Genomic DNA, 25,722 nt, shown 5'->3' with positions numbered 1-25,722 from the left:
CTTAACAAGTACCATTTCTTTTTAAAAAGGTTGGGAGGTTGGACCCACATGACCCACAGTGGGCCCCCTGGCTCAGGTGGACAGGGGGAATCAAAACTTGGCCCATGCTCTATATGAGCCAGTCTGATGGCAGGGAAAGGAGCCAGCTGTGTGTGACCATGGAGTTAGGGGCAAATCAAGATTGGCTCTCACAGGCCATGGCTGCCAGCAGCGTAACCCGGTCTCAGTGGTAAGAGAGCAACTCTAGGCCAGCTTAGGGAATAGCTAACCTGGTCACTAGTCACTGGGTCACTAGTCATCAGGCCACCAGTCAAATGCTTGGATTTCCAGTGGATTAATCCAGTCACACTGGTATTATCCGCAAACAACATTATCATCCTTAAGTGCAGGGTACCTACCCGTCCTTCTTTACCTTAAAGAAAATAATAATAATAACAGTTGTATTTGTTAAGCATTTACTATGTCCCAGGCACTGTACCAAGCACTGGGGTGGATACAAGCAAAATCAGGTTAGACACGGTTCTGTCCCTCAGAGGGCTCGCAGTCTTAGCCCCCATTTTACAGATGAGGTAACGGAGGCGTAGAGAAGTGAAGTGACTTACCTAGGGCCACAAAACAGACAAGTGGCAGAGATGGGATTAGAAGCCATGACCTTCTGACTCCCAGACCCGTGCTCAATCCACTACGCCATGCTGATTCTCCAGCAGGGAGCAGGTAAATGGAGATGCCCACTGGGCAGCCAGCCCATGCCTGTGTGGCACAGATGAGGGAGAGAAAGAAAGGAAGGAAGGAAGGAAGGAAGGAAGGAAGGAAGGAAGGAAGGAAGGAAGGAAGGAAGGAAGGAAGGAAGGAAGGAAGGAAGGAAGGAAGGAAGGAAGGAAGGAAGGAAGGAAAGAAGAACAATCACCTCTATGATTGCTTCACACTCTGCTTGCTGCTGCTGCCATTTTGGTTTAAAATTGGTCCTGTCCTTAAAAAGCAAACAAACATAAAAATAACCTATGTGTGAGTTTTTTTAATGGTATTTGTTAAGCGCTCACTATGTGCCAGGGACAGTATTTAATGCTGGGGTAGAAAAATGCTAATTAGGTTGGACACAGTCCGCTTTCATTGTGGGGCTCAGTCTTAATCCCTTCTTTTACAGATAAGGTAACTGAGGCACAGAGAAGTTAAGTAACTTGCCCAAGAGTACACAGCAAGCAATTGGCAGAGCAGACACTTGTACCCAGGCCCTTCTGACTTCCAGGTCTGTGCTCTCAGCACTAGACCATGCTGCTTTAAAGTGTGTTGCATCCTTGCCCACCTTCTTACTTTTTGCACTCTGTGCCCCAGCAGGAATATGACCCACAGGGATGAAAGAGTGAGAGAAGCGTTTGGAAACCACTAGCATTGTAGTCAATTAATAAAAATGATATTAATAATAATAATGATAGTCCTTGGCATAGTGGCATAGAGCACGGGCCTGGGAGTCAGAAAGTCATGGGTTATAATTCTGGCTCTGCCACTCTGCTTTATGGCCTTGGGCAAATCATTTCACTGGGACTCAGTTCCCTCATCTGTAAAATTCATTCAATCGCATTTATTGAGGGCTTATGGTGTGCAGAGCACTGTACTAAGCGCTTAGCACTTTACTAAATGGGGATTAAGACTGTGAACCCCATGCGGGACAAGGACTGTGTCCAACCCCATTTGCTTGTATCCACCCCAGCACTTAGTAGAGCGCCTGGCACATAGTAAGAGCTTAACAAGTACCACAATTATTATTATTAGTGGTATGTAAGTGCTTGCTATTTGTCAGGCACTGTTCTAAGCGCTGGGTTGGATACAAGCCAATCAGGTTTGGGACGGTCTCTGTCCCACATGGGACTCACAATCGTTATCCTCATTTTACTGAGACATCGAGAAGTTAAGTGATACTTACCCAAGGTCACACAGCAGACACGTGGTGGGATTAGAACCCAAATCCTCTGACTCCAAGGCCCACGCTTTATCCATGAGGCCATACTGCTTCTCGGTTTGTTCATGCAGGCTCCATCTATTTTTCTGGACAGAAGATTCCATCATCATCATTATCATCATCGGTAATCTCAATGTTGTCATCAAATCACCTCCTTGGGAAGAGGAGACTGTGTAGGTGGCTAAAGACTGTAGACCGTAAACTCTAGACTGTGTGTAAACTTGTTATAATGTGTCTGTTATATTGTTATATGGTTTTCTCCCAAGGACTTAGAACAGTATTCTGCACAAAATAAGTGCTCAATAAATACAATCGACTGACTAAATGTATACACATTTAAATACTTTTTTACATAGCTGATTTAAATCAGACAGGCTTTAATCCTACTTTGGAAGAATACCGGCTAATCTGCCAGCCTGTGTGTAGGGGTGAAGGGAGGAGGTAGAGTGCCAGGAGCGATTCAAGCAAAGGCAAAATTAAATGTAAATATCAGGGAAGCTTTGATTCCATCAGTTGGTACTCTAGCACCAGACATCATTTCCAGCAGCCTCACAGTGATGCCCTTTTCCCTCTTTCCTGCTTCCCTCCATTTCCATTTTCCCAGCCTCTGCTCTTTCCCCCTCAATACTTAAAAAGCTTTAGTTCCTGCTCCCTTCATTAGGCACGCAGATGGCAGTCCCTGCAAATCCCTTTCCACAGTTCTTCCCGACATCCCTCTAATGTTCTCCCAACCCCTCCTCTTTTCCCGCCGAGCTCAACGCTCCCCACTTCTTCCGACCCTGAGCCCTACTGATAACAAGGATGACGATTGTATCCGTTAAATGCTTACTATGTGCCAAGCACTGTTCTAAGCGCCGGGGGGGAGATAAGAGGCTAACAGGTTGTCCCAGGTGGGGCTCACACTTTTAATCCCCATTTTACAGGCGAGGTAACGGAGGCGCAGAGATGTGAAGTCCCTGGGTGAGATTATCTGATTACTTTATATCTACTCCAGCGCTTAATACCGTTGGATACATTGTTAGAGCTTTAAAAATACCCTGACAATAAAAATAACAGCACCTTCCTTCCATCCCAACCCCTGCTCCTCTGTCTATCCTCCTCCCCGCTCCCCTCCAGCTGTCAGGGAGCTAAATTCTAACCTTGGAGGGCGTCGTCAGGAGAGAACGAGGTTACTTCGTGGGGCAGAGTTTTATTTTATAGGGAAGGTTGTCTTCTCTCGCTTCCCTCCAACCCAGCGGTCCCCAGTTCAGCTGCAACAACTGCGGAGGACGGAGTGGGTCGGGCGAATCAGAGAGAACCGACGGGAGCTGCCGGACGCACGTGTGTGTGTGAGTGTGTGTGTGTGTGTGTGTGTGTGTGTCGGGGGTGGGGGAGGTCCTCCTGTCTGGCCCGCCCCCCCACCTCCCCCGACCCAACATATAACCCAGCCCGAAGGCAGGCGGGGGCGGGGGGGGGCCTCTGCAGTCCGGTCCGAGTCTGCGAAGCGCCAGCCCCACTACCAGCTCGGAAACCATCACCAGGATCAGCGCCCGAACCAGTCCCCAAACCATCACCGGCCTCAGAACCATCACCAGGGCCAGCACCAGAACCAGTGCCAGCATCTGCCCCCAAGCCATCACCAGCACCAGCGCCGACACCAGAAACAGCGCCAGATTCTGCGCCCAAGCCATCACCAGCGCCAGGACCAGCACCAGAACCAGCGGCAGAATCTGCGCCCCAAGCCAGGACCAGCACCGGCCCCAGTGCCAGCACCAGAAAGAGCGCCAGAACCAACTCCAGAGCCAGCGACGGAACCAACCCTCAAGCCGTCACCAGCATCAGTAGCAGCACGGGAACCAGCTCCAGGACCATCACCAGGACCGACGCCAGAACCAGCGCCCAAGCCATCGTCAGCACCCGTACCGGTACCGGCGTGGGAACCGTCACCGAGACCAGCCCCGGGGCCAACACCCGCACCGGCGCCAGAACCATCACCAGGCCCAGCACCAGAACCAGCGCCAGATTCTGCACCCAAGCCATCCCCAGCATCGGCACCAGCTCCAGAGCCGGGGACAGAATCAGCCCCCAAGCCGTCCCCAGCCAGCACCAGCATCAGTACCTGCACGGGAACCAGCTCCAGAACCATCACCGGGGCCAGTGCCAGAACCAGAGCCCGTCCCATCATCAGTACCAGCCCCAGTACCAGGCCCAGCCCCGGCGCTAGTGACGGAGCCAGCTCCCAAGGCGTCACCAGAACCAGAGCCAGGGAGGGAACCGGGGCCCAAGCCATCACCAGTGCCAGCACCAGAACCAGCCCCAGACCCGTAGGCAGCAGGAACCGGGCTTAGTCGGCAGGGTCCCCGGAACCAAACTCTTCGGACGGGAGGGAGAGTGCTATTTGTTAAGCAAATCGAGTTGGAAAGGAAAGAGAAGCTAGGGAAGGGGGCTCTCACCTTGCCAAAGTTGGGGGAGAGTGGGTCCCCCCTCCCCGACTTGATTCCATCCCCTCCCACCCACTCCAGAGTCCAGATCCCCTCCCTCCTTTACCCCCCCCCCCAACCCCCAAGAACACCTTCCTCCCTGCCCCATCTGGCATCCCTCCCCCCGGCCCCGATTCCCCCCGCGCCCAGCTCCCATTTTCCCTCCCCACCCATGGGCCCCGTCCCCGGCCAGAGGCCCGATAGCACGGCCAATAGCAACTGCACGGCCCCCGGCCTGGAGCGCGACGAGGAGCTGGCCAAAGCGGAGATCGGGGTGCTGGCCACCATCCTGGTGGTGGCCACGGCGGGCAATGCGGCTGTCGTGGTGGCCCTGGGCCGGCCGGGCCTCAAGCGGTCACGCATGCACGTGTTCGTCCTGCACCTGGCGGTGACCGACCTGGGGGTGGCTGTGTTCCAGGTGTTGCCGCAGCTGGCCTGGGATGTCACCTTCCGCTTCCAGGGCCCGGACCTGCTCTGCAGGGCCGTCAAATACCTGCAGGTGCTCAGCATGTTCGCCTCCACCTACATGCTCCTCGTCATGACCCTGGACCGCTACCTGGCCATCTGCCGCCCTCTGCGGACCCTCCGGCAGCCGGGCCGCTCGGCCTACCCGCTGATCGCCGCCACCTGGACGCTGGCCGCCGGGCTGAGTCTGCCCCAGCTCTTCATCTTCTCCCTGAGGGAGGTCAGCCGGGACTCCGGGGTCCTGGACTGCTGGGCCCACTTCCGCGTGCCGTGGGGGCCCCGGGCCTACGTCACCTGGACCACCCTGGCCATCTTCGTCCTGCCCGTGGCCGTCCTGACCGCCTGCTACGGCCTCATCTGCCACGAGATCTGCAAGAACCTGAGGGGCAAGAGCCGGGTCTGGGGGCCCGGGGCCGCCACCGCCGAGCCAAGTGGGCCCTCGGCCAGGGTGAGCAGCGTCAGGGCCATCTCCAGGGCCAAGATCCGCACCGTCAAGATGACCTTCGTCATCGTGCTGGCCTACGTGGCCTGCTGGGCGCCCTTCTTCAGCGTCCAGATGTGGTCCGTGTGGGATGAGAACATCCGCACCGAAGGTAAGGGGGCCGGGGAAGGGGCTGGCTCCCGCCTGGAAGGGGGAGCTGAGAAGGAGAGTGACCTGGGGGAGAGAGCTTTGGCTGGCACTCGGGAGACCTGGGTTCCCATCCCAGCTCGGCCACTTGCCTGCCGCGTGGCCTGGGCAGGTCGCTTCGCTTCTCTGGGCCTCGGAGTCATTCGTTCCTTCACCGGTCGTAGCGTATAGCACTGCGCTAAGCGCTTGGGAAAGTACAACACGACAATAAACGGTGACATCTCCTGCCCGCAATGAGCTTACAGTCTATTCTCCCCGTCTGCATTCCCGTTGTTCACAGTGCAGTACGCCTGTGTGAACGGAGAAGCAGCGTGGCCTAACGGACAGAGCACGGGCCAGATGGAAGGTGTGGAAAACACTAGAAGGACCTGGGTTCTAGTCCCTGCTCCACCACTCGTCTGCTGTGTGACCTTGGGCAAATCACTTCACTGGACCTCAGTTCCCTCATCTGTAAAATCGGGATTAAACTGAGCCCTGTGTGGGAAATAGATCATGTCTAACCCCGTTTGCATATGTCTACCTCGGAGCTTGGGGGGGGCCTGGCACATAGTAAGTGCGTAACGTATACCACGATTATTATGGTTATTATTTTTATTAATGGAAAACCGAGGATTGTGACATCCAGAAATCATATATTTATATTGATGTCTGTCTCCTCTCTAGACTGTGAATTCGTTGTGGGCAGGGAGCGTGTCTACCAACTTAATTGTATCGTACTCTCCCAAATGCTGAGTACAGGGCTCTGCACACAATAAGGGCTAAATAAATACTATCGATGGATTGGTTGATAGTACTTAATAAGCATCTTCTGTATGCGGAACGCTGCGCTAAGCCCTAATAGAGTAAGAAACGTAGCACCTGTCCTCTAGGAGTTTACAGTGTAGGAGACGGTGACAGACAAGTGGTATTCACAAAATGCTACAGCTATTGAAAGTATGGAAGGATAAATAAGTGTATATTAATAGGACTGGAGAATAGGTATAAGTGCTAAAGGCTGTTGTTGGGTTTACTCGACTTGGGAAAGTGAAACTTGGTTCAGCAACGACTTTGCTCCCAGAGACCACAAGGTGAGCTGTCCCCATGGGAGAGAAGGGAAAGGAAAGAGAAGCTGGGGATCCCCACAGTCCTTTTCTGCATCATGTTTCCCAAAAGTCTGGAGTCCTGGGCAGTTCATATAATGTGGATATTGTGCCATCCACCCTGGTATTTTTCTTGGAAAGGAAATGCACCGAAATGAACTGTTTTGCTGTCTATTCCTCCGCATCAAACGCTTCCCAAGTCAGCTACCAAATCCTTCTTAGTTACTTTATGCCCTTTCATCCATTCAATTGTATTTATTGAACGCTTACTATGAGCAGAGCACTGTACTAAGCTCTTGGGAGTGTACAATATAACAATACGCCCTGTTTATTTCATTGACTTGCCCTTAGCTACGGCCTTCAGTGAAAACAGCTCCGGGAAGGGACTGCTGGGAGCTCAGGGAGCTGACTAGGCTGTCTCTGATTTCATTTTCTTTATTACCCTTTATTGTCTCCTTCCCTAACAATTGGTAACAGAGCTATGCACACAGTAAGCAGTAACACATATCACTGAATGCATGAGTCTGGGGGATGGACTGTTTTTTTTCTGGTCTGATGGGCTAGAGGTGGGCATAAGTGTATAGTTACATAACTTTGCTGTCTTTCATAATAAATTGGCACAAAGAGGAATAGTCTAGGCCCTGGCTTCTTTTCATCCTTTAGAAGCTGCTCTGAGAGAGAGAGAGAGAGAGAGTCGGGGACGGGGGACGGGGGGGGGGGGGAGAGGCATGCAAATATAGCCTGGTCCAGACCCTTTGAAACTACAGTTGGTGGCTTCTGCACTCTTTGCTGCCCAGGAGTACCCCAGAAAGTTGAATGGAGCTGAGTTGCTCACTAATGGCCAGTCCATCACCCCTACCAGAGTTGCAGAGGTTATCGCTAATGCCAATATAGCAGTTGGGGGTATTGGCTTGGGGGAAGGGGCATCTTTTAAAACATGAGGAGGAATCTGAGAGAAACTTGAAAATGTGGAAACCTGTGTCTTCTAACCCCACCCTAAACTTTAAAAGTGGGTTGGGTTTGGATTAGATTCTTCTCTTGGGAGCCTGATGGGGGAGTGGGATCAGAAGCAGAATCCTATCACAAACTCCAGAATATAAACTCTACTGGAGGCCCTGATCCACTTATCCTGAGACAAGTTTCCTATGGGACCAGCACCCCCCCCCCCCACCTTCCCGCTCTCCTTTAGTGGTAACCGAAGAGTGGGGTTTGGGCTTAGAGCCACAGGGCCTCTAGAACTTGGGCTAGAGCATCAACATTTGGGAGTTTAGGTGGTCTCATCCACCTGTGCTAACAGGTGGACGTGCCTGAACTTTTCCATCTGCAGTCCTCTGGTGGATAAGGGGTAGGGAGAGCACCAACGGATGAACCTCTTTCATTCATGCGTTCATTCAATCTTATTTATTAAGCACTTACTGTGTGCAGAGCACTGTACTAAGCACTTGGGAAAGTACAGTACAACAGTGAACAGACACATTCCCTACCCATAAGGCGCTTAGAGGCAAGAGAGGGGAGAGAGACATCAATACAAATAAATTACAGATATGTACATAAATGCTGTGGGTCTGGGAGCAGGAAAAAACAAAGAGAGCAAGTCAGGGTGCCAGAAGATAATGGGAGAAAAGAAATGGGGGTTGGGGGGGGCTAGTCAGGGAAGGTCTCTTGGAGGAGATGTGCCTTCAATAAGGTTTTGAAGTGGATGAGAGTAATTGTCTGTCAAATTTGAGGAGGGAGAGTGTTCCAGGCCAGAGGCAGGATGTGGGCCAGGGACCAGCTGCGAGACAGGTGAGAGTGAGGCACAGTGAGAAGGTTAGCACTAGAGGAGTGAAGTGTGTGGGCTGGATTGTAGAAGAAGAGAAGTGAGGAGAGGTAGGAGAGGGCAAGGTGATGTAGTGCTTTTAAAGCCAGTGGCGAGGAGTTTTTATTTGATGTGGAGGTGGATGGGCATCCACTGGAGCTTTTTGAGGAGCGGGGTGACCTGTCCTGAATATTTTGCCCTGGAAGTCCTTGGGTAGCCTCTCTGGGTGGCTGGTGGCCTCTGGACTCACGTCCTTTCTCCTTCTGCAGACTCGTCAGATGTGGCTTTCACCATCACCATGCTGCTGGGGAGCCTGAGCAGCTGCTGCAATCCCTGGATCTATATGAGCTTCAGTAACCATCTGCTGCCAGAATCACTGCGCTGCTTCTCCTGCCTGGGGGCCGCCCGCCACCCCATGAAGAGGCAGCTCTCCAACGGGAGCCTCTCCAGCCGCCGGACCGCCCTGCTGACCCGCAGCCGCCCCTCGAACCTCTGTCCCAGTGGGGGACCCCTGCCCGAGGGGAGCCTCAAGGATTTTTGCCCCCCACATGAATACACTGTCACCGAGACTGGGGTCCTGTAGGGAAGGCTTGGGGCGGGGCTGGACAGCACTCACAGGGTCTGAAAACTGGGGAGGGGAGAGGGTGTGAGTCCCACAGCCCAGGTTCTTGAGGGATGGTGGTGATGGAGCCATTTGAGATACCTCTCTGAGGATCGAGAAGCAGCATGGCCTAATGGATAGTCAGTCAGTCAGTCATATTTATTGAGCGCTGGAGTAGATACAAAGTAATCAAGTTGTCCCATGGGGGGCTCACAGTCTTAACCCCCATTTTACAGATGAGGTAACTGAGGCACAGAGTAGTGAAGTGACTTGCCCCAGGTCACACAGAAGACAAGTGGCAGAGCCGGGATTAGAACCCGCATCCTCTGACTCCCAGGCTCGTGCTCCTGCCGTTAGGCCATGCTGACACATTCCCTGCCCACAGTGAGCTTACAGTCTGGAGGAGAGAGCACAGACCTGGGAATCAGAATAACCTAGGTGCTAATCCCAGCTCCACCACTAGTCTGCTGTGTGACCTTGGGCAAGTACTTAACTTCTCTGTGCTTCATTTGTAAAATGGGGATTCAGATTGTGAGCCTCATGTGTGACATGGATTGTGTCCAACTTGACTTGCTTGAATCTACCCCAGTGCTTAGTAGAGTGCTTAGCATATAGTAAGTGCTTAACAAATGCCATAAAAAAAGAATCCCTCCTTCCTGCTTGCGAGCTACGTTTGAATCAAATTAGCCTGGCTGGAGGCAGTGGCTTTTGCAGCACATGTCTGACTCCTCAAAAGCTGGAGACACTGGGAGAAGGTCCCCTTTGCCCACCCCTTGTTACTCCAGTTAAGGAGATGTCTCTGAAAGTCCTTGGGCTTGCATTGTTTGGGCCTGCCAAGGTCTGAGGTCTCTTGCTTTCTGTGGAAGGACGTGGGGTGCGGGGAGGTGGTTGTTAAAAGTCAGCCGGAGATGGGGGCAGTGCCACTGGGTACATCCACCTCCCTTTTCTCCAATGGAGTCCTCTTCTGTGCCGAGGGGGTGTGTGAAAGGGCAGAATCTGAAATGAGGTGATGGAGGCAGGATGGAGCGAAGGAGATTGCTCAAACATACTTGGGGCTCTCTAAAGTTCCGCTGAGTGGGGCCAGGGGAATGATGGCTGTTTCTTCAGCTTAAATGCCAGGGGATCTTAGGCATCTCTTTGCTGGTGACCTTTATGTGCCAGCCACGACCCCGAGGGACAAACATCGTAGTTGAGATCGGGAAAGACTGAATGGGAATGTGGCAGGAGGAATGGAACGGATCTCCCTGGTCCATCTTCTTCCCCTATCTCCTCATTTTTTGCTGCCTGGAAAGGAGCAGAGGCCATCTCTGTGTTCTAATCTCCCACTCCCACTTCCAACAAGTGCGAATCAAATCGGGGCAGATGTGCCTATTATTCGGGTTTTAAAAATCAAATCAGAAGGGGCTGCAAGCAGCTCAATATGAACGGGGCTTCCCCTTTCATCTTTCGATCCGATATTCGTGACGGTTACGTAAGTGCGGCTGTCGGCAAAATTAGAACTAGCCCATTTCGGCGTTCAGTCCGAAGGCTGCAAACTTTAAAAAGGAGGAAACAAAATGATCTGGGGGCGACCCTTTGGACTCCCGCGTGCAGATGGATGCCTGACTTTCATTTAGACACTCTCTACGAGGCTAATAAATCACCCTGACATCATTTGCTTGGCTCTGAGTCGTTCCTTCACCAGGAGGAAGTAAGGAGTGAATGGGTTATGCGAGGTATTGCCTGAAGTGATGCATCTGCCGTTTGAAAGCCCCCCGGATTAACCCTCTTTTCCCCATCCTCTCTAGGCCCGCAGTGGGGATGATTTGCTGGGTACCAAGTGCCTCCCCTAATGGCTGTTCCGGGAGGAGCCATCGGGTGGCAGTGTTGAGTCGCAAGCCCCGTGGCATTGATGTTAATAATGTTGGTATTTGTTAAGCGCTTACTATGTGCGGAGCACTGTTCTAAGCGCTGGGGGAGATTCATTCATTCATTCAATAATGTTGGTATTTATTAAGCGCTTACTACGTGCAGAGCACTGTACTAAGCGCTTGGAATGTACAATACAGGGTAATCAGGTGGTCCCACGTGAGGCTCACAGTTAATCCCCATTTTACAGATGAGGTAACTGAGGCACAGAGCAGTTAAGTGACTCGCCCAAAGTCACACAGCGGACAAGTGGCAGAGCCGGGAGTCGAACCCATGACCTCTGACTCCGAAGCCCGGGCTCTTTCCACTGAGCCACGCTGCTTTCATTCATTCAATAATAATAATGTTGGTATTCGTTAAGCGTTTACTACGTGTAGCGCACTGTTCTAAGCGCTGGGGGAGATACAGGGGAATGAGGTTGTCCCACGTGAGGCTCACCGTCTTCATCCCCATTTTACAGATGAGGGAACTGAGGCACAGAGGAGTGTAGTGACTTGCCCACAGTCACGCAGCTGACAGGTGGCAGAGTGGGATTCGAACCCATGACCTCTGACTCCCAAGCCCGGGCTCTTTCCACTGAGCCACGCCGTTTCTCTAATTCAATGGTATTTATTGAGCGCTTACTGTGTGCAGAGCACTGTACTAAGCGCTTGGAAAGTACATTTCGGCAACAAATTACCAGGGTATTTGTTAAGCGCTTACTATGTGTCAAGCACTGTTCTAAGCGATGGGATAGATACAAACTAATCAGGTTGTCCCACGAGGGGCTCACGTTCTTTATCCCCATTTTGCGGATGAGGCAACTGAGGCACAGAGAAGTTAAGCGCCTTGTCCAAGGTCACCCAGTGACAAGTGGCGGGGCCGCGATTAGAACCCATGTCCTCTGACCCCCAAGTCCATGCTCTTTCCACTAAGAGACAATCCCTACCCAACAACAGGATCCATTGAACTCCCTTAACCCAGCCTCTGCCATTCCTCTTTATCCTGCCCATTCGATCCAGAGGGGTGAAACCCAAATGGAATCTTGGGTGGAGATGGCTAGAATCAGGCAACTCAGAGGTGAAGACCATGGTGGAGAAGCAGTGTGGCTTGGTGGATAGAACACGGGCCTGGGAGTCAGAAGGGCCTGAGTTTTAATGCTGGCTCTGCCACGTGTCTGCTGTGTGATCTTGGTCAAGTCACTTATTTACCTCATCTGTAAAATGTCGGTAAAACTGTGAGCCCCAAATCCCTTAACTTCTCTGGGCTTCAGTTACCTCATCTGTAAAATGGGGATTACGACTAAGAGCCCCACGCCGGACAGGGACTGTGACCAACATGATTAACTTGTATCTGGTGGTTAGAACAGCGCTTGGCACATAGTAAGTGCTTAACAAGTACCATAATTATTACCCTGAGACACAACACCAACTCACCTTCTTTTACAGCCTTCCCTTTAAATGGAATTGCTTTGGGGACCAATCCAGCAGACTAATAGTAATAATAATAGTATTTGTTAAAGCGTTTACTATATGTCAGGCACTGTACTAAGCGCTGGGGTAGATACAGATTTGTCAGGTTGGACACAGTCCCTGTCCCGCATGGGGCTCTTAGTCGTAATCCCCATTTTACAGATGAGGTAACTGAGGCCCAGAGAAGTTAAGTGATTTGCCCAAGGTCACCCAGCAGACAAATGGTGGATCTGGGATTAGAACCCACGATCTTCTGAGTCTTAGGCTCGTGCTCCATCCACTAAGCCATGCTGCATCAGCAGAAAGAAGCATGAGATCTAGAGGTGCAGGAAGTGGGCTATGTTCATTTTGGCTCAGCAGATTAGAAAAGGCCCATCTGGGAGATGCTGTTATGTATGCCCTCTAAATTTTTAAATAAAAATAATAACTGTGGTATTTGTTAAGCCCTTACTATGTTCCAGGCACCATCCTGAGCACTGGGGTAGATACAAGATAGTCAGGTCAGGCTCAGTCCCTGTCCCACATGGGCTAACAGTCTAGTGGGGAGGGAGAACAGGTATTGATTCCCACTTTAAAGATGAGGAAAATGAACAAAGATAAGTTAAGTGACTTGTCCAAGGTCACAGAGCAGGCAAGTGGCACAGCCAGAATTAGAACCCAGGCTCCTTTATTACTCAGAATTATAGACCCTTTGAGTTTTAAGGGCTTTGAGAGACCATTCCACTATTTACCTGAACTTTATCATACTTACCCATTCGTTCATAGTATTTATTAAGCACATACTGCAGGCAGGAGCCCGGTAGAATACAATCAGTGCTGAAGAAATGGTTCCTGCCCTCCAGAAGCTTACAACCTACCCCAGACAGATAGCATTTTACCCTGCATAATCTCCCTTCAGATTATGCTCCAGAGGTTCACAACCCTTCCAGTTAGAAAGTCCTTGGTGACCTCTCCCTAAATCCCACTTATTATTAAGTATTATTAAGTAATCCCCTGCTCTGACCCATGCGACAAATGAAAAAATCTTGAATAGAAAAATGGCTTATCAAAATCAGAATTAAATTCAGTAGGGACAGTGGTACAGTCATGGCCGAAGAACCAATAAATTATAGATTCAGGAGGAAGGAAGAATGATGAAGTATGGCAGAAAAAATATGGGGATCACAGTGGACCGTGATCCGAAATGGAATCAGCATTTTTAAAAATGGTATCTGTTAAGCACTTATTGTGTGTCAAACACTGCTCTAAGCACTGGGGTAGGTACAAGCGAATTAGGTGGGACACAGTCCTGCAAGGGGCTCACAGTCTATGTAGGAGGGAGAACAGGTATTTAGTTCCTGTTTTACAGTTGAGGAAACTTATGTGGAGAAGTTAAGTGACTTGCCCAAGGTCACATAGCAAACAATTGGCAGAGCCGACATTAGAACCCATGTCCTGTGACTCCCTGGTCTGTGCTCTTTCCATTAGGTCACGTTGTGTCTCAGTGTTGTGCGGTTATTAAAAAATTGAAATGATACTGGTCATATTAACTAGCATACAATCTTCAGATCAGGAAGTGATCCTTCCCCTGTATTTGGCATGAATCATATCCTTATTAGACTATTATCCAGCTTTGGTCTCTACGTAGTAACAAAAATGAATAAACATTAGGCAAATAGGTTAGGAAAATGTTAGGAAAAGGGTTAAAGAAAATGGGGCTGATAAGCCTGGAGAAGGAGAGGTTGAGGGAGGAAGTATTAGAGACTTTCAAATTTATGAGATTATCACATGAGTAAGACTGACCAGTCGTTCTCCTTATTCTCAAGTACCAAACAAGAGGCAACGATCTTAAATCTCAGCAGTGAAGTTGGCTAAACAGTAAATAAGAACTTCTCTCTTTTACAGAAGGATAGGAATCTGGGATAGACTTCCAATGGAGGTTGTGGGTTTTCTATTCCTAGATGCAGGGGGCTGGATAAGATGAACTCCCGAGTACCTTTCCAGTTTCAAGACCCTATGATTCCTTGATTAATGGCTCCCTATTTCCATTATTTCTGCTGAAGTCCACGGATTGGCAAACATGGCCTAGTTTTTGGAAGTTTTTATGGATACCTCTGTGTATTCCACAGACTCAGAGATGGCGGGATTGGTGAAAGTCCAGAAATCATGTTTCTGTTTCTTGGGGTCCACGTTGATATAATCTCTGCCCTCCCGCAGATTCTCATAGTCCTCGGCTACCATTTTGTCTTGGCCTCCAGGGGGAGGAAAAACCAGAGTTGAATAATTCGCACTTTTGGGGGCCTGGGTACCCTGGAAGGAAAACAGAGAAATGACAACCCAGAGATGAATCCAGATCTATTTGCAGGAAGCGGCTCTAGAGGGCTACAGGGGTGGGGGTGGGGATGACCACGGGGCTATGAAGACAAGGACGAAAATCCATATAGCTCCAACCCTCTCTGGAGAGCATTTCCTCAACTGGACCTATGACTCATCCATCCGACCGAAGAATCCCAGCCCCTGGACAAGTCTTTTTGTCCTCACCCTCATCTCTGGCAAGACTGGAGTGAAAGACGAGGTTAAGGGTCCAAGGAGGCGGTCTGGTCCAACCTTTATTAACAGTCGGAGGAGGAGCTGGGCTGGGATTGCACGATCAGTATTTCCTTGCATAACTATTTAAATCAAGTTGTCTTTCTGATTGGCTGCTTTGGTTAGATTCGGGATCCTGGGGCTAAAGTGAGAACGCTCACATTCACTTTGGTGATGATTAGTTTTTCCTCCACCCCGTTCTTTCACCCTCAGCAGCTCCCAGCCAGCTCTTCTTTGGCCTTCCCAATCCCCGGCCCCCTTCGCCCAGATGTTTCCATAATAACCCATCTGAGGGGCTGCCTCATGCCCTGCTTTGGTGGGGCAATCTATGAGCCAGGCGCTTGGGTATGGTTGGTGTGGGCAGAACCGCTGGGGTTACCTGGCAGGGGCCGTCTGAGCTGTCCGAGCTATCTGAAGAGGTGTCGCTGTCCCCTGGAGGAGAAAGAGCCAGTGGTTAAGGAATGGGAAAAGCAGGGCAGAGAGAGAGAGAGAGAAAGTGAGAGACAGAGGGAGGGAGGGAGAGAGAGAGAGAAAAAGAGAAAGAGAGTTCTCAGTTGAAGAGGCTTGGGGTTAGAATGGTTACAGGGTCAGGAAATGATTTCTGCTGAGCTTGGAACTTCCTGTTCTGTCTAAATAACTTTAATTTGAATTACTCTCCCTCACTGCCCCTTCCTCCCCACCCTTTGCAGAGAGGGTGAAGCCCAGTGTGGGCAGGGATTGCCTCTCTTCATCGCTGAATTGTACTTTCCAAGCACTTAGTACAGTGCTCTGCACACAGTAGGTGCTTGATAAATACGATTGAATCAATGAATGAATACAGAGAGTGGAGGAGGAAGGGAGATGGGAAGAGTGAGAGAGGAGAAAGGAGGGAAGCAGGAAGAGGGAGGACTGGGGGAGAGAACAAGGAGGGATGAGAAGGGAGGAAGAGGAAGGAGAAGGGAGGAGGAGAAGGGAGGAGGGAAGAAAAGGGTGAGGATGAGGATGATGAAGAGGTGGAAGAGGAGGAGGAAGAGGAAGAGGAAAGGGAGAGGGAGATGGTTTGGGGGAAAGGAAGACAGAGGAACTATTAATAACTCTGAGTTCCCATCATCTACATCTCTGAGGTTTATGCTCAAACAGTGAGACATTGGCCCAGGGGCTTCCTTTAACAGGGCCTTGGTTTCCCTTGGGTGGGTAATTCCTTCTTCATTGTACAGAGCACTGGCTCAACTCCTTCCCATGTCATGATAAGACTCATTAGCAAGGAAACCGATCTAAAGGCATTTAAGTACTGGGAAGCCCCGGGGTTCTCCGATAAACAAATTTTCTCCAGTAAGGAAATTGAAAAGGTGAAACCATTTCTGCCTCCAAATTCAGCCCACACAGAGAAAGTGCACAATAGTGACTTCACTCAGACTCTGAACAGAGGTCTGGGACGGAGTTGTCAGGAAAGCTTCTATTTCAATTTCATTCAGCAGACGGTCCTGACAGCTTCCAGGGTAGCAGCATTGCATGGGATATTTATGTTCTTTCATCTGTATAACTGCAGGAGATCCCAGCCCCATCTCTACACTGTAAGCTTCTTATGGGCAGGGAACTTGTTTGCCAATTCTTCTGTGCTCTCTCCCAAGCGTTCAGTACAATGCTCGGCACATAGTAAGCACTCAATAAATACCATTGACTGACTGATCAACGTCGCTATCAAAAAGCACTGATTAGCACCCACAACCCTGGGCAAAGTGGAGCTTAGTGGAAACAGATTTTAAGCTGAGTGTCAAGAAATCTGGGTTTTCAGGCCCATCTCCATGCCTGAAGCACTGCCTGAATTTGGGCAGGTCATTTCACTTCTGGGCCTCAGTCTCTCCATGCATACAATGGTCTGAATCTCTCTCAATGTCATGAAATAATAATGTTGGTATTTGTTAAGCGCTTACTATGTGCAGAGCACTGTTCTAAGCGCTGGGGTAGACACAGGGGAATCAGGTTGTCCCACGTAGGGCTCACAGTCTTCATCCCCATTTTACAGATGAGGTAACTGAGGCACAGAGAAGTGAAGTGACTTGCCCAAGGTCACACAGCAGACAAGTGGCAGAGCTGGGATTCGAACTCATGACCTCTGACTCCAAAGCCCGTGCTCTTTCCACTGAGCCACGCTGCTTCTCTAGGAGGATGTAGGAGGATTCATGAGTTAACTGGTAAGAAAGCAGTTAGAAATAAATCCGCTCTTCTTACACAAGATACAGTGAATTGTTCTTTCACTATGCTGGCCTTCCATGTCCTTCTGTTATGGAATCTTTAACAGACAACATGAGAAGCAGTGTGGCCTAGTAGGAAGAGCTTGGGCTTGAGAGTCAGAGGACCTGGGTTCTAATCCCTGCTCTGCCACTTGTCTGCTGTGTGACTGTGTGACTTTGGGTAAATCATTTGATTTCTCTGTGCCTCAGTTACCTCATCTGTAAAATGGGGATTAAGACTGTGAGCTCCATGTTGTACAAGGACTGTATCCAACCTGATCAGCTATTATCTAGTTCAGGGCTTAGTTCAGTGCCTTGCACCTAGTAAGCACTTGACAAATGCTGTTAAAACAAAACAAAATTGATGTGGATAGACTGATGAAAGGGCAGAAAGATGAATTCACTGCACAAGCACTGGAGAGTTAGCTAAATTCAATGGAAGCATTAATTATGAGCACAAACATTAATGGGTGCTTTTGCACAGCTACAAATCATTCTGGGGTAGGCTGCGGTGGAAGAGACAGAGAGAGAAAAGGGAGAGAGAGAAAGAGTGTGTGTGTACACACACACATCCAGGTGGGTATGGGATTGAGTTAGAGGGATGGGTGTCTCAGAGTTGAAAGCAAAGGAAAGAGGAGGAGTCTAGAGGTGAGGAATTTTACTTTCCCCTGTAGATAGTTGGGCTTGCGATGAGGGGGGAGCAGCGGGGGGGATGGACCACCTTCCTTACCCGCATAGTTTGGTGTCTGTAGTGGGATGACTGTCCCATCTTCCCTGGGAGGAGAAGGAATTTTTTCAGGAATGCTAGGGGCCGGGGTGGTGCTGCCAGCAGCTTTCTTGCTTTGGCTGCGACTCTGGGAACAGCTGGGTTTGTTAGCTGAGGTGAGAGGCAGGCTGGTTAGTAAATTGACTCTTCCGCTTGCTATTTCTCCTGTTTAAGAGACTTCCACCCCACTTACGCACACACTCTCTCATGGACACTCACAAGCATGCAGAAATGGACACAGTCATTCTCTGTCCCAGATGCTTCCACACTCACTACACACATGGTCACAAGCACCCAACCACTCACACACACTCCCAACCACGCACACGTGTAGATCCAGGAAACAGGATTTATTCTCTGATATCCCAGAATGACAGCAAACTCAAAAGAAACCACTGTCATGCCAATTTTTTGTGCAAAATGTATACCGCTTGACAGGGATTTTCCTAAGGGAAGCACTGCTTCGGGGCCAATTTCTAGGGAAAATGCTCATAAATCAACTTCCACTCTTCAGAAATCCTGGGAGAACGAATCACTGGTCCCCAGATGATCAAGTGACAGAACTCATAAACTCATCCTGATGTGTGTGCTCACGCACACACACACACAAACATACACACAGCACAAACGTCCGTTCCCACATACACCTATATCCATATACACATCCATGTACCCATCTGCACACCTACTTGCCTTGCTTTTTTCCCCCCAGGTCCCAGTTTAAGGGAAGAGCACTGTCCCCTGGAAGTTGGAAGGAGTGACCCTGATCAGGATGCCCTGTACATGAGGGAGGGTCAAATTGAAGCCCAACTCTGTGCGAGAGCAGGGAAGGCTCCCCATCGGCTGAAGAGCCTGGATCCAAGATTACCTATCTGCTTCCTGAGGCTGATGTAGAACACGATGAGGAGGGTGGCGTGCACGACGATGGTCACGGCGCCGATCCCTACGCTCGGCCATAAGCTGCTGAGGAAGGAAATGGACCTGAGTTAGAGCCCCCCGGGGGGGAACTGAACCCTGTGACCATGACATTCAGAACTGGGCAATGGGTTTCAGAATGGAGAATTCCAAACCCAATTCTTCTCATGACCTGCGGCAAGTCACCTAACCACTCTGGGCTTGTTTCAGCAGATGGCAGTTGGAGAGAATGTTAAGCAGTGGCTGTGGCAGTGATAATCACTGCCCTGGGCCTGAAAGAAGCCACTGATTTTTAAAAATGGTATTTATTAAGGGTTTACTATGTGCCAAGCACTTTCTAAGTGCTGGCATAAGTACGAGATTATGGGACAAAATCCATGTCCTTCATGGGGTGCATAGCTTTAATCCCTATTTTAGAGGTGAAGTAACTGAGGCACAGAGAAGTTAAGTGACTTGCCCAAGGTGACACACCAGGCAAATGGCAGAGGCGGGATTAGAACCCAAGATCCCGGCTGCTCTGTGTGGGGCTCACCAATTCTCGTTTCCCATTCCACTGGACTTCCTGGCAGCTTCCGGTGATGGCTCAGGGAGATGACCTGGCAGAGACCAGGCCAAAAACAGGCCCCAAATGTCAATTCTGGGAAAACATAATCGATCCAAATTTTTTAAAACAACTTACTTTGTCACCCAATAACCTTGGTGCAGATCTGGCCCCTGGGGTCCCCAGCTACAGTTTTCCTGAAGAGATGGAGGGATTCATTATGAACTGGACCAACAGAGCTTTAAGGCGGGCCCACCATGATCGTACTTCTCATTGGAACGCTGCTGCTGACATGAACAGTGCCTGCCCACTCCTTTAAGATTAACAATCATAAAAATACTAACAATCGTGGCATTTGTTAAGCACAAACTATGAGACAAACACTGAACTAAATGCTTGGGGAGATACAAGCTAATCAGCTTGGACAGAATCCCTCTCCCACATGGAGCTCACAGTCTAAAGGGGAGAGAGAGCAGGTATTGAATCCCTATTTTACCCATGAGGAAACTGAGGCCTGGAGAAAGGTCACACAACAGGGATGTAGCAGAGCTGGGATTAAAACCCAGGTCTTCTGACTCCCAGGTCTGTGTTCTTTCCACTTGGCCACAGGAGTTAAGTTTCTGGTCTTCCACTGAGTTCCAGGCATCTGAAGGGTTAACAGTCAAAGGGCCCTTGATTTGTCTTTTTTTACTCTCTTATTTCAGCTGTGAGTCTCCCAGGCTGAAAACTGGGAATCCAAAAGAATGGGCCTGATCCTTGGGAAGGAAGCTGGAGTCGAATACTTCTCTGTTTACCACTTGGGAGGAGATGAAATGGCTTTTTTGAGGAAGCCACTTGGACAAAAATAAACAAAAAGACACATCCCTCCTCCACACCAGGATGGATTGGACCTCATAAATAATCTCTTTGTGGAGTCATCTTTGCTCTTGAATTTTCCTGAACCTAAAATAAATTCTCCATTTTAGGATCTGGAAGCCAAGTCAATAGTGTGGCCTAGTAGATAGAGCACAGGCCTGGGAATTAGAACGATCTGGGTTCTAATTCCTGCTCTGCCACTTGTCTTCTGAGTGACCAGTCACTTCACTTCTCTGCACCTCAATTACCTCATCTATCAAATGGGGATTAAGACTGCCAGCTCTTTGTGTTTCAGGGACCAGGTCCCACCCAATTTGCTTGTATAGATCCCAGTGCTTAGTATAGTGTCTGGCATAAAGTGCTTAACAAATGCCATTATCATTACTGTTATTAGGAATAACAATGCATGAGGAAATGAATTAAGCCCCGCTATGAATTAGGTTCAGAGGGTTTCAAAAATCCCAATTAACAACTCATGAAAAGACAGACTATCATCACCTGTAAGGTGGCTTTACTCAGATCCTTCAGTACCTTGAACTTAATAAAAAGCAGATCTAAATAAGAACAAAGATTCAGGGACCCGGAAGTGAGTAATTGGCTGAGAAGTGAGAGATAGAGGAAATCATAATAATGATGATGATGGTATTAAGTGCTTAGTATGTGTCAAGCACTGTTCTAAGTGCTGGGGTAGATTCAAGTTAATCTCATTGGACCAAGTCCCTGTCTCACATGGATCTCACAGTCTAAATAGAAGAGAGGAGAGGTATCTAATCCCCATTTTACAGATGAGGAAACTGAGGCACAAAGAAGTGAAGTCTATCTGTGGGCAATTGAGAGCCACGCCATTCTTTTTTTCAGCGGTCATTATTGGTGTTTTCTGAGCACCTATTCTGGGCAGAGCACTGTATGAGATGATTAGGAAAGTACAATAAAAGCAGAAAGCACGTGGCTGGAATTTATCATCTCCCTCTTTCTCCCCATATCTGCCCATCTCTCTCCCTCTCCATCTCTCTAGCTCCATCTCCTAATCTCACTGTCACTTTGGCTGTTTCTGATTTTCTTTATACTGATTTACAATCAATCAAATGACTGTTCATTGAGTACTTACTGTTAGCAAAGCACTGCACTTGGGAGAGTATAATTCAACAGAGTTGGTAGACACATTCCCTGTCCACTGTGAGCTTACAGTCTACAATTCAGTCAGTGTTGCCATCTCCCTAGGACCAACCTCTGTGCGCAAAGCACATGTTAGGAGCTTGTCCCTTCCCTTGTGGTGAGAATAATAATAATTGTGGTATTTGTTAAATGCTTAATGTGTGCCAAGCACTGTTCTAAGCACTGGGGTAGATACAAGGTAATCAGGTTGGACATAGAGTCTGTCCCACTTGGGCCTCCCAGTCTTAATGCCCCTTTTACAGCTAAGGTAACTGAGGCCCAGAGAAGTGAAGTGACTTGCCCAAGGTCACACCGCTTAAAAAAAGGGCAGAGTCAGAATTAGAACCCATGTCCTCTGACTTCCAGGCCTGTGCCCTTTCCATTAGGCCACAGTGACTGCTAGAATCCTTTCCAATTCCCAGCTGAAGTGAAAATAAGACAATGGAGGTAGCAGGGAACCCAGCAGGAAGTGACGGGATGGGAAGTGATGAGAAGAAAAATTCTAGTCACTGTGGCCGCCATCTTAGCCACCACGGGAGCTGCCGGGGTTCTGGAATCGTTCCCTGTGAAGACTCTAGTTTCAGCAGAAACTCTGGGGACTTAAGAGAATTTCATTTCTTATTTGTTCCTTCTGTAGACCCGGATGCTGAGCAGAGTAGCATCTCTGTGTGTGAGTGTGGGTGAAGTTAGATATGTCTGAGTGATGTGTATATGTGTGTGTGTGTGTGTGAATCTGTATGAACATGAATGTGGTCCTGTTATATACGTATATGACTGAGAGAGCGCTGGGTGCCTATCTGCACCTGAGTGAGTGATATACCTTTGTCTCTCTTTGTCTATTTGTATTTGTTAAGGGCTTACTATGAGCCAGGCACTGTACTAAGCACTGGGTTAGATACGTAATCATCAGATTGGACACAGTCGTATCCCACATGGGCCTCACAGCCTCACTCCCAATTTTACGTAGGCAGTAACAGAGGCACAGAGAAGTTAAATGATTTGCCCAAAGTCACACAGCTGACAAATGGCAGAGTCAGGATTTAAACCCATGTTCTCTGACACCCAGGCCTGTGTTCTTTCCAGTAGGCCACGCTACTTCTTTCTTTTTAAACTCAGGCAAAGTACAGGTTTTATACCAGGATAATTCTACAGTCTAGTGACTAGGGTATCATAGCTCAGAAGTAAGTTCTTTCCATTTTGACCCATCTCAACTCCATTCTTCTATGCCAACTGTTCTAATCACCCATTGAGCAGCCGGGTACTTGTAATGGTATTTACTGAGCTCCTACAGGGCACCCAGCAAAAGATCTGAGGGTCGGAGAAGAGATAAGAAGGATAAAAGCAGGGAGCAGTGATAATCATTATAATAGTGAGTGATATTTGCTAAGTGCGTACAATATGTCAAGCACTGTACTAAACAGCTAAGGTAAATACAAGATAATCATTTCAGACATAGATTGATGAATTCCCAACAACCTTCTTCCTAAAACACAGGTAGGCAGGTAGGTGAATGGATAGAATTAATTCGATATTCCTTACAGGAGAAGCAGCGTGGCCTAATGGAAAGAGGAACTCTGCCAAATACTTGCTGTGTAACCTTGGGAAGTGGAAGTCACTTATCTTCTCCATGCCAAGTTCTCCGGTTCTTCATTCATTCAATCAAATTTATTGAGCACTTATTCTGTGCAGAGAACTGTACTAAGCACTTGGGAAAGTACAATACAACAATAAACAGAGAGTCCCTACCCACAGTGAGCTTTCTTCCTCCTATTTAGACTTTGAACCCCATGCTGAACAGGGACTGGGTCCAACCTAATTCACTTGTATCTACTTCAGGGCTTAGAAGAGTGTTATAGTAAGAACTTAACAAATATCTTCTTAAAAAAAGATATAAGTAGGATAACAAACTGGGGCTTCAGGTGCTTTATACAGTGAATGAAAATACCAGAAGCAGGGGGACAAGGAAAATGGGTAGGATTGATTGAATATGTTACTGTCAAAGAGGGAAACAGAATAATCTCTTAGGGCCATCTTCAGTGCTCTATTATAGGAAAATAAACATTTTAAAGCCACTGCATCTGTCTTCATTTTAACACAGTGCTCTGCACACGGTAAGCACTCAATAAATACAATTGACTGATTTACTGACAAACCTGGGGCAGTACTGACTTCCTGGTCTTAGACTTGAAAAGAGGTGGTTCAAGAAATGAACTTAATACAACCGTAATATTGCTCTTCCCTCTAGACTGTAAACTCGTTATGGGCAGGAAATGTGTCTGCTAATTCTGTTGAATTGTACTCTCCCAAGCGCTTAGTACAGTGCTGTGCACATAGTAAGCACTCAGTAAATACGATTGATTGATTTTGATGCGGCGAAAGTATCCGTTAAGAGTCAGTTTCATTATTCATGCTAATTTTCCAGCCCTCTTAGTTTCTGCTTTCTGGAGCCCCCCCACTATCGCTCTTTTCTCCATCAAGAGGGTGGGGTTGCAGCAGCTGCAGATTTAGATTTTAATAGATTCTCATCAGCATGAAAGGAGAAAAGGCCGAGAGGAGTACCAATGTAGATGAGAAAATCAATCAATAACATTTATTCTGTACTTACTGTGTGCAGAGGACCATACTAAGCACTTGAAAGAGTACAGCATAACAGAGTTGGTAGACTTGTTTCCTGCCCACAAGAAGCTTACTGTACTAAGGGCCTGAGAGAGTACGCTGTAATAGAGTTGGTAGACATGTTCCCTGCCCATGAGAAGCATAATGTACTAAGCGCTTGGGAGAATATAATAGAGAGGGTGGACACGTTCCCTGCCCACAGCAAGCTTATAGTCTGACCCCATGACTCTCTATGTCTCCTTCTTCCCCAAAGCTCAAAATACTTACAAAAATTAATGATACTAGGAAGCAGATTGCATTTTTCTCCTCAGATTACAGATGGGGAATCCAAAACTCAGAGAGGTTAAGGGACTTGCCATTGCCCACGCAGCAGGATTAGACCTCCGGCCTTCTAGCTCCTCCTGCCTAGGCTTCCTTCCTCCATATTCCAACCCGACTTACCCAAAGGAAACCCAAAGCCGAAGTTCAGGTTCTCTCTCGGCATCAGTGCTCAACTTAAGTCGTCTTGTGCAGCCTCGCTGATGGCAGGCTAAGCTGAGAACTCGGAGTGGTTTTTGTTCGAGGGGCCCGGCATTGTGGGTAGAATTAAGAGGTGAGACCGAGAAGAGCACGGGTAGTGGAAAGTGCATCGGATGCCATTACGTCAGTAGCTAATGGCCTGGAACCGCAAATGAGGAGGGTGCTCATTGAAGTTCTAATTTCAGGTTGCTAGTCCCACAGCAGAAACGTTTGCTCATTTTGCAGACCCGTGATCCCAGAGCAATGATAAAATATGTACTTTAGATAAGCGTTGAAGAATTTATCAAAGCAATCCTGCCTTCAGGGCTACTTGTTCCCTTATAAGAAGAGTGTTTGATGCTGTTTGTTGATGCTATTATGTGTGTATCGATAAGTTATTATGATTAAAAATTATTAATTATGGCAAATTATTTATTTATATTGAAATTTGTCTCCCCTTGTAGACTGCAAGCTCCTTGTGGGCAGGGAACGTTTCTGCCAACTCTGTTGCACTGTACTCTCCCAAGCATTAATAAAGTGTTCTGCACATAATAGGTGCTCAACAAATACCACTGATGATGATGATGATTTGAGCCCTAAGTGAATACGGATACAGCGCCTGATCCAGGACTCAAACATCACACAGTTCCAAGCATCCAGAACGCACCCCACCTCAGGGGCCCAAATTTAATAATAGTAATAATAATTCTTGTACGTGGTAAGCCATATGTGCCGAGCACTGTTCTAAGTGCTGCAGCAGATACAAGATTTCATTCATTTGTCTTTATTGAGCACTTACTGTGGTGCAGAGCACTGTACTAAGTGCTTGGAAAATACAGTCCATCAACAAATAGAGACAATCCCTGCCCACAACGGGTTTACAGTCTAGACGATAATTGGGTTGGATACAGTCCCTGTCCCACCGAGGGCTCATGGCCTTAATCTCCATTTTACAGATGAGGTATCTGAGGCACTGAGAAGTTAAGTGATCTGTGTGGAGGAGCTGGGATTAGAAGCCAGGACCTCTGACTACCAGGCCCGTGCTCTTTCCACTAGGCCATCTTCTAATCTGAATTCAGAGTGTCTGGGGTCCCCATCCTATGGGTTGAAAGGTTTCTTTCTGTCTTGTCAATTATATTTCCTGGGTTCCCTCCCCCCCCCCTTGGGGAAGAAGCCCCTCTGGTTGCCCCCAGACTTTTACGTAGCCTGTGAGACCCCTGTAGAGAGAGGCCCAATCTACTAATTTTCCTTT

At 48.5% G+C, this 25,722-nt stretch overlaps 2 protein-coding genes across 2 annotated transcripts; one reads left to right on the top strand and one right to left on the bottom strand.

Annotated features, from left to right (window-relative positions):
• Positions 1–4,576: 4,576 nt before the first annotated feature.
• Positions 4,577–9,162, top strand: AVPR1B (arginine vasopressin receptor 1B). Its single transcript, XM_007660086.2, has 2 exons — positions 4,577–5,474; positions 8,656–9,162. The coding sequence occupies exons 1-2, from the start codon at positions 4,589–4,591 to the stop codon at positions 8,967–8,969; spliced, it is 1,200 nt and encodes a 399-aa protein (XP_007658276.2). The 5' UTR covers positions 4,577–4,588; the 3' UTR covers positions 8,970–9,162.
• Positions 9,163–13,766: 4,604 nt separating this feature from the next.
• Positions 13,767–24,501, bottom strand: RHEX (regulator of hemoglobinization and erythroid cell expansion). The gene is made up of 6 exons (XM_039912654.1): positions 24,414–24,501; positions 19,338–19,442; positions 18,759–18,853; positions 17,855–18,001; positions 15,291–15,343; positions 13,767–14,635 (listed from the first exon to the last, which is right to left on the bottom strand). Exons 2-6 carry the CDS (start codon positions 19,352–19,354, stop codon positions 14,411–14,413), a joined length of 537 nt encoding a protein of 178 aa, XP_039768588.1. The 5' UTR covers positions 19,355–19,442; positions 24,414–24,501; the 3' UTR covers positions 13,767–14,410.
• Positions 24,502–25,722: the final 1,221 nt, after the last annotated feature.

Source organism: Ornithorhynchus anatinus, chromosome 7, assembly GCF_004115215.2.
Source record: "Ornithorhynchus anatinus isolate Pmale09 chromosome 7, mOrnAna1.pri.v4, whole genome shotgun sequence".
Lineage (NCBI taxonomy): Eukaryota > Metazoa > Chordata > Mammalia > Monotremata > Ornithorhynchidae > Ornithorhynchus > Ornithorhynchus anatinus.
The sequence above is the reverse complement of the archived record's forward strand: the minus strand, read 5'-3'. Positions and strand labels throughout refer to the sequence as shown.

Bases quoted from the DNA above. Each gene is read 5' to 3' on its own strand.
- AVPR1B (XM_007660086.2), top strand. From the start codon at position 4,589: ATGGGCCCCGTCCCCGGCCAGAGGCCCGATAGCACGGCCAATAGCAAC. The intron at 5,475-8,655 runs GTAAGGGGGCCG...CTCCTTCTGCAG, and splicing joins TGAGAACATCCGCACCGAAG to ACTCGTCAGATGTGGCTTTC.
- RHEX (XM_039912654.1), bottom strand. The intron at 18,002-18,758 runs GTAATCTTGGAT...CTCTCACCTCAG, and splicing joins CAGCCTCAGGAAGCAGATAG to CTAACAAACCCAGCTGTTCC. The intron at 15,344-17,854 runs GTAAGGAAGGTG...TTTCTCCTCCAG, and splicing joins ACAGACACCAAACTATGCGG to GGGACAGCGACACCTCTTCA.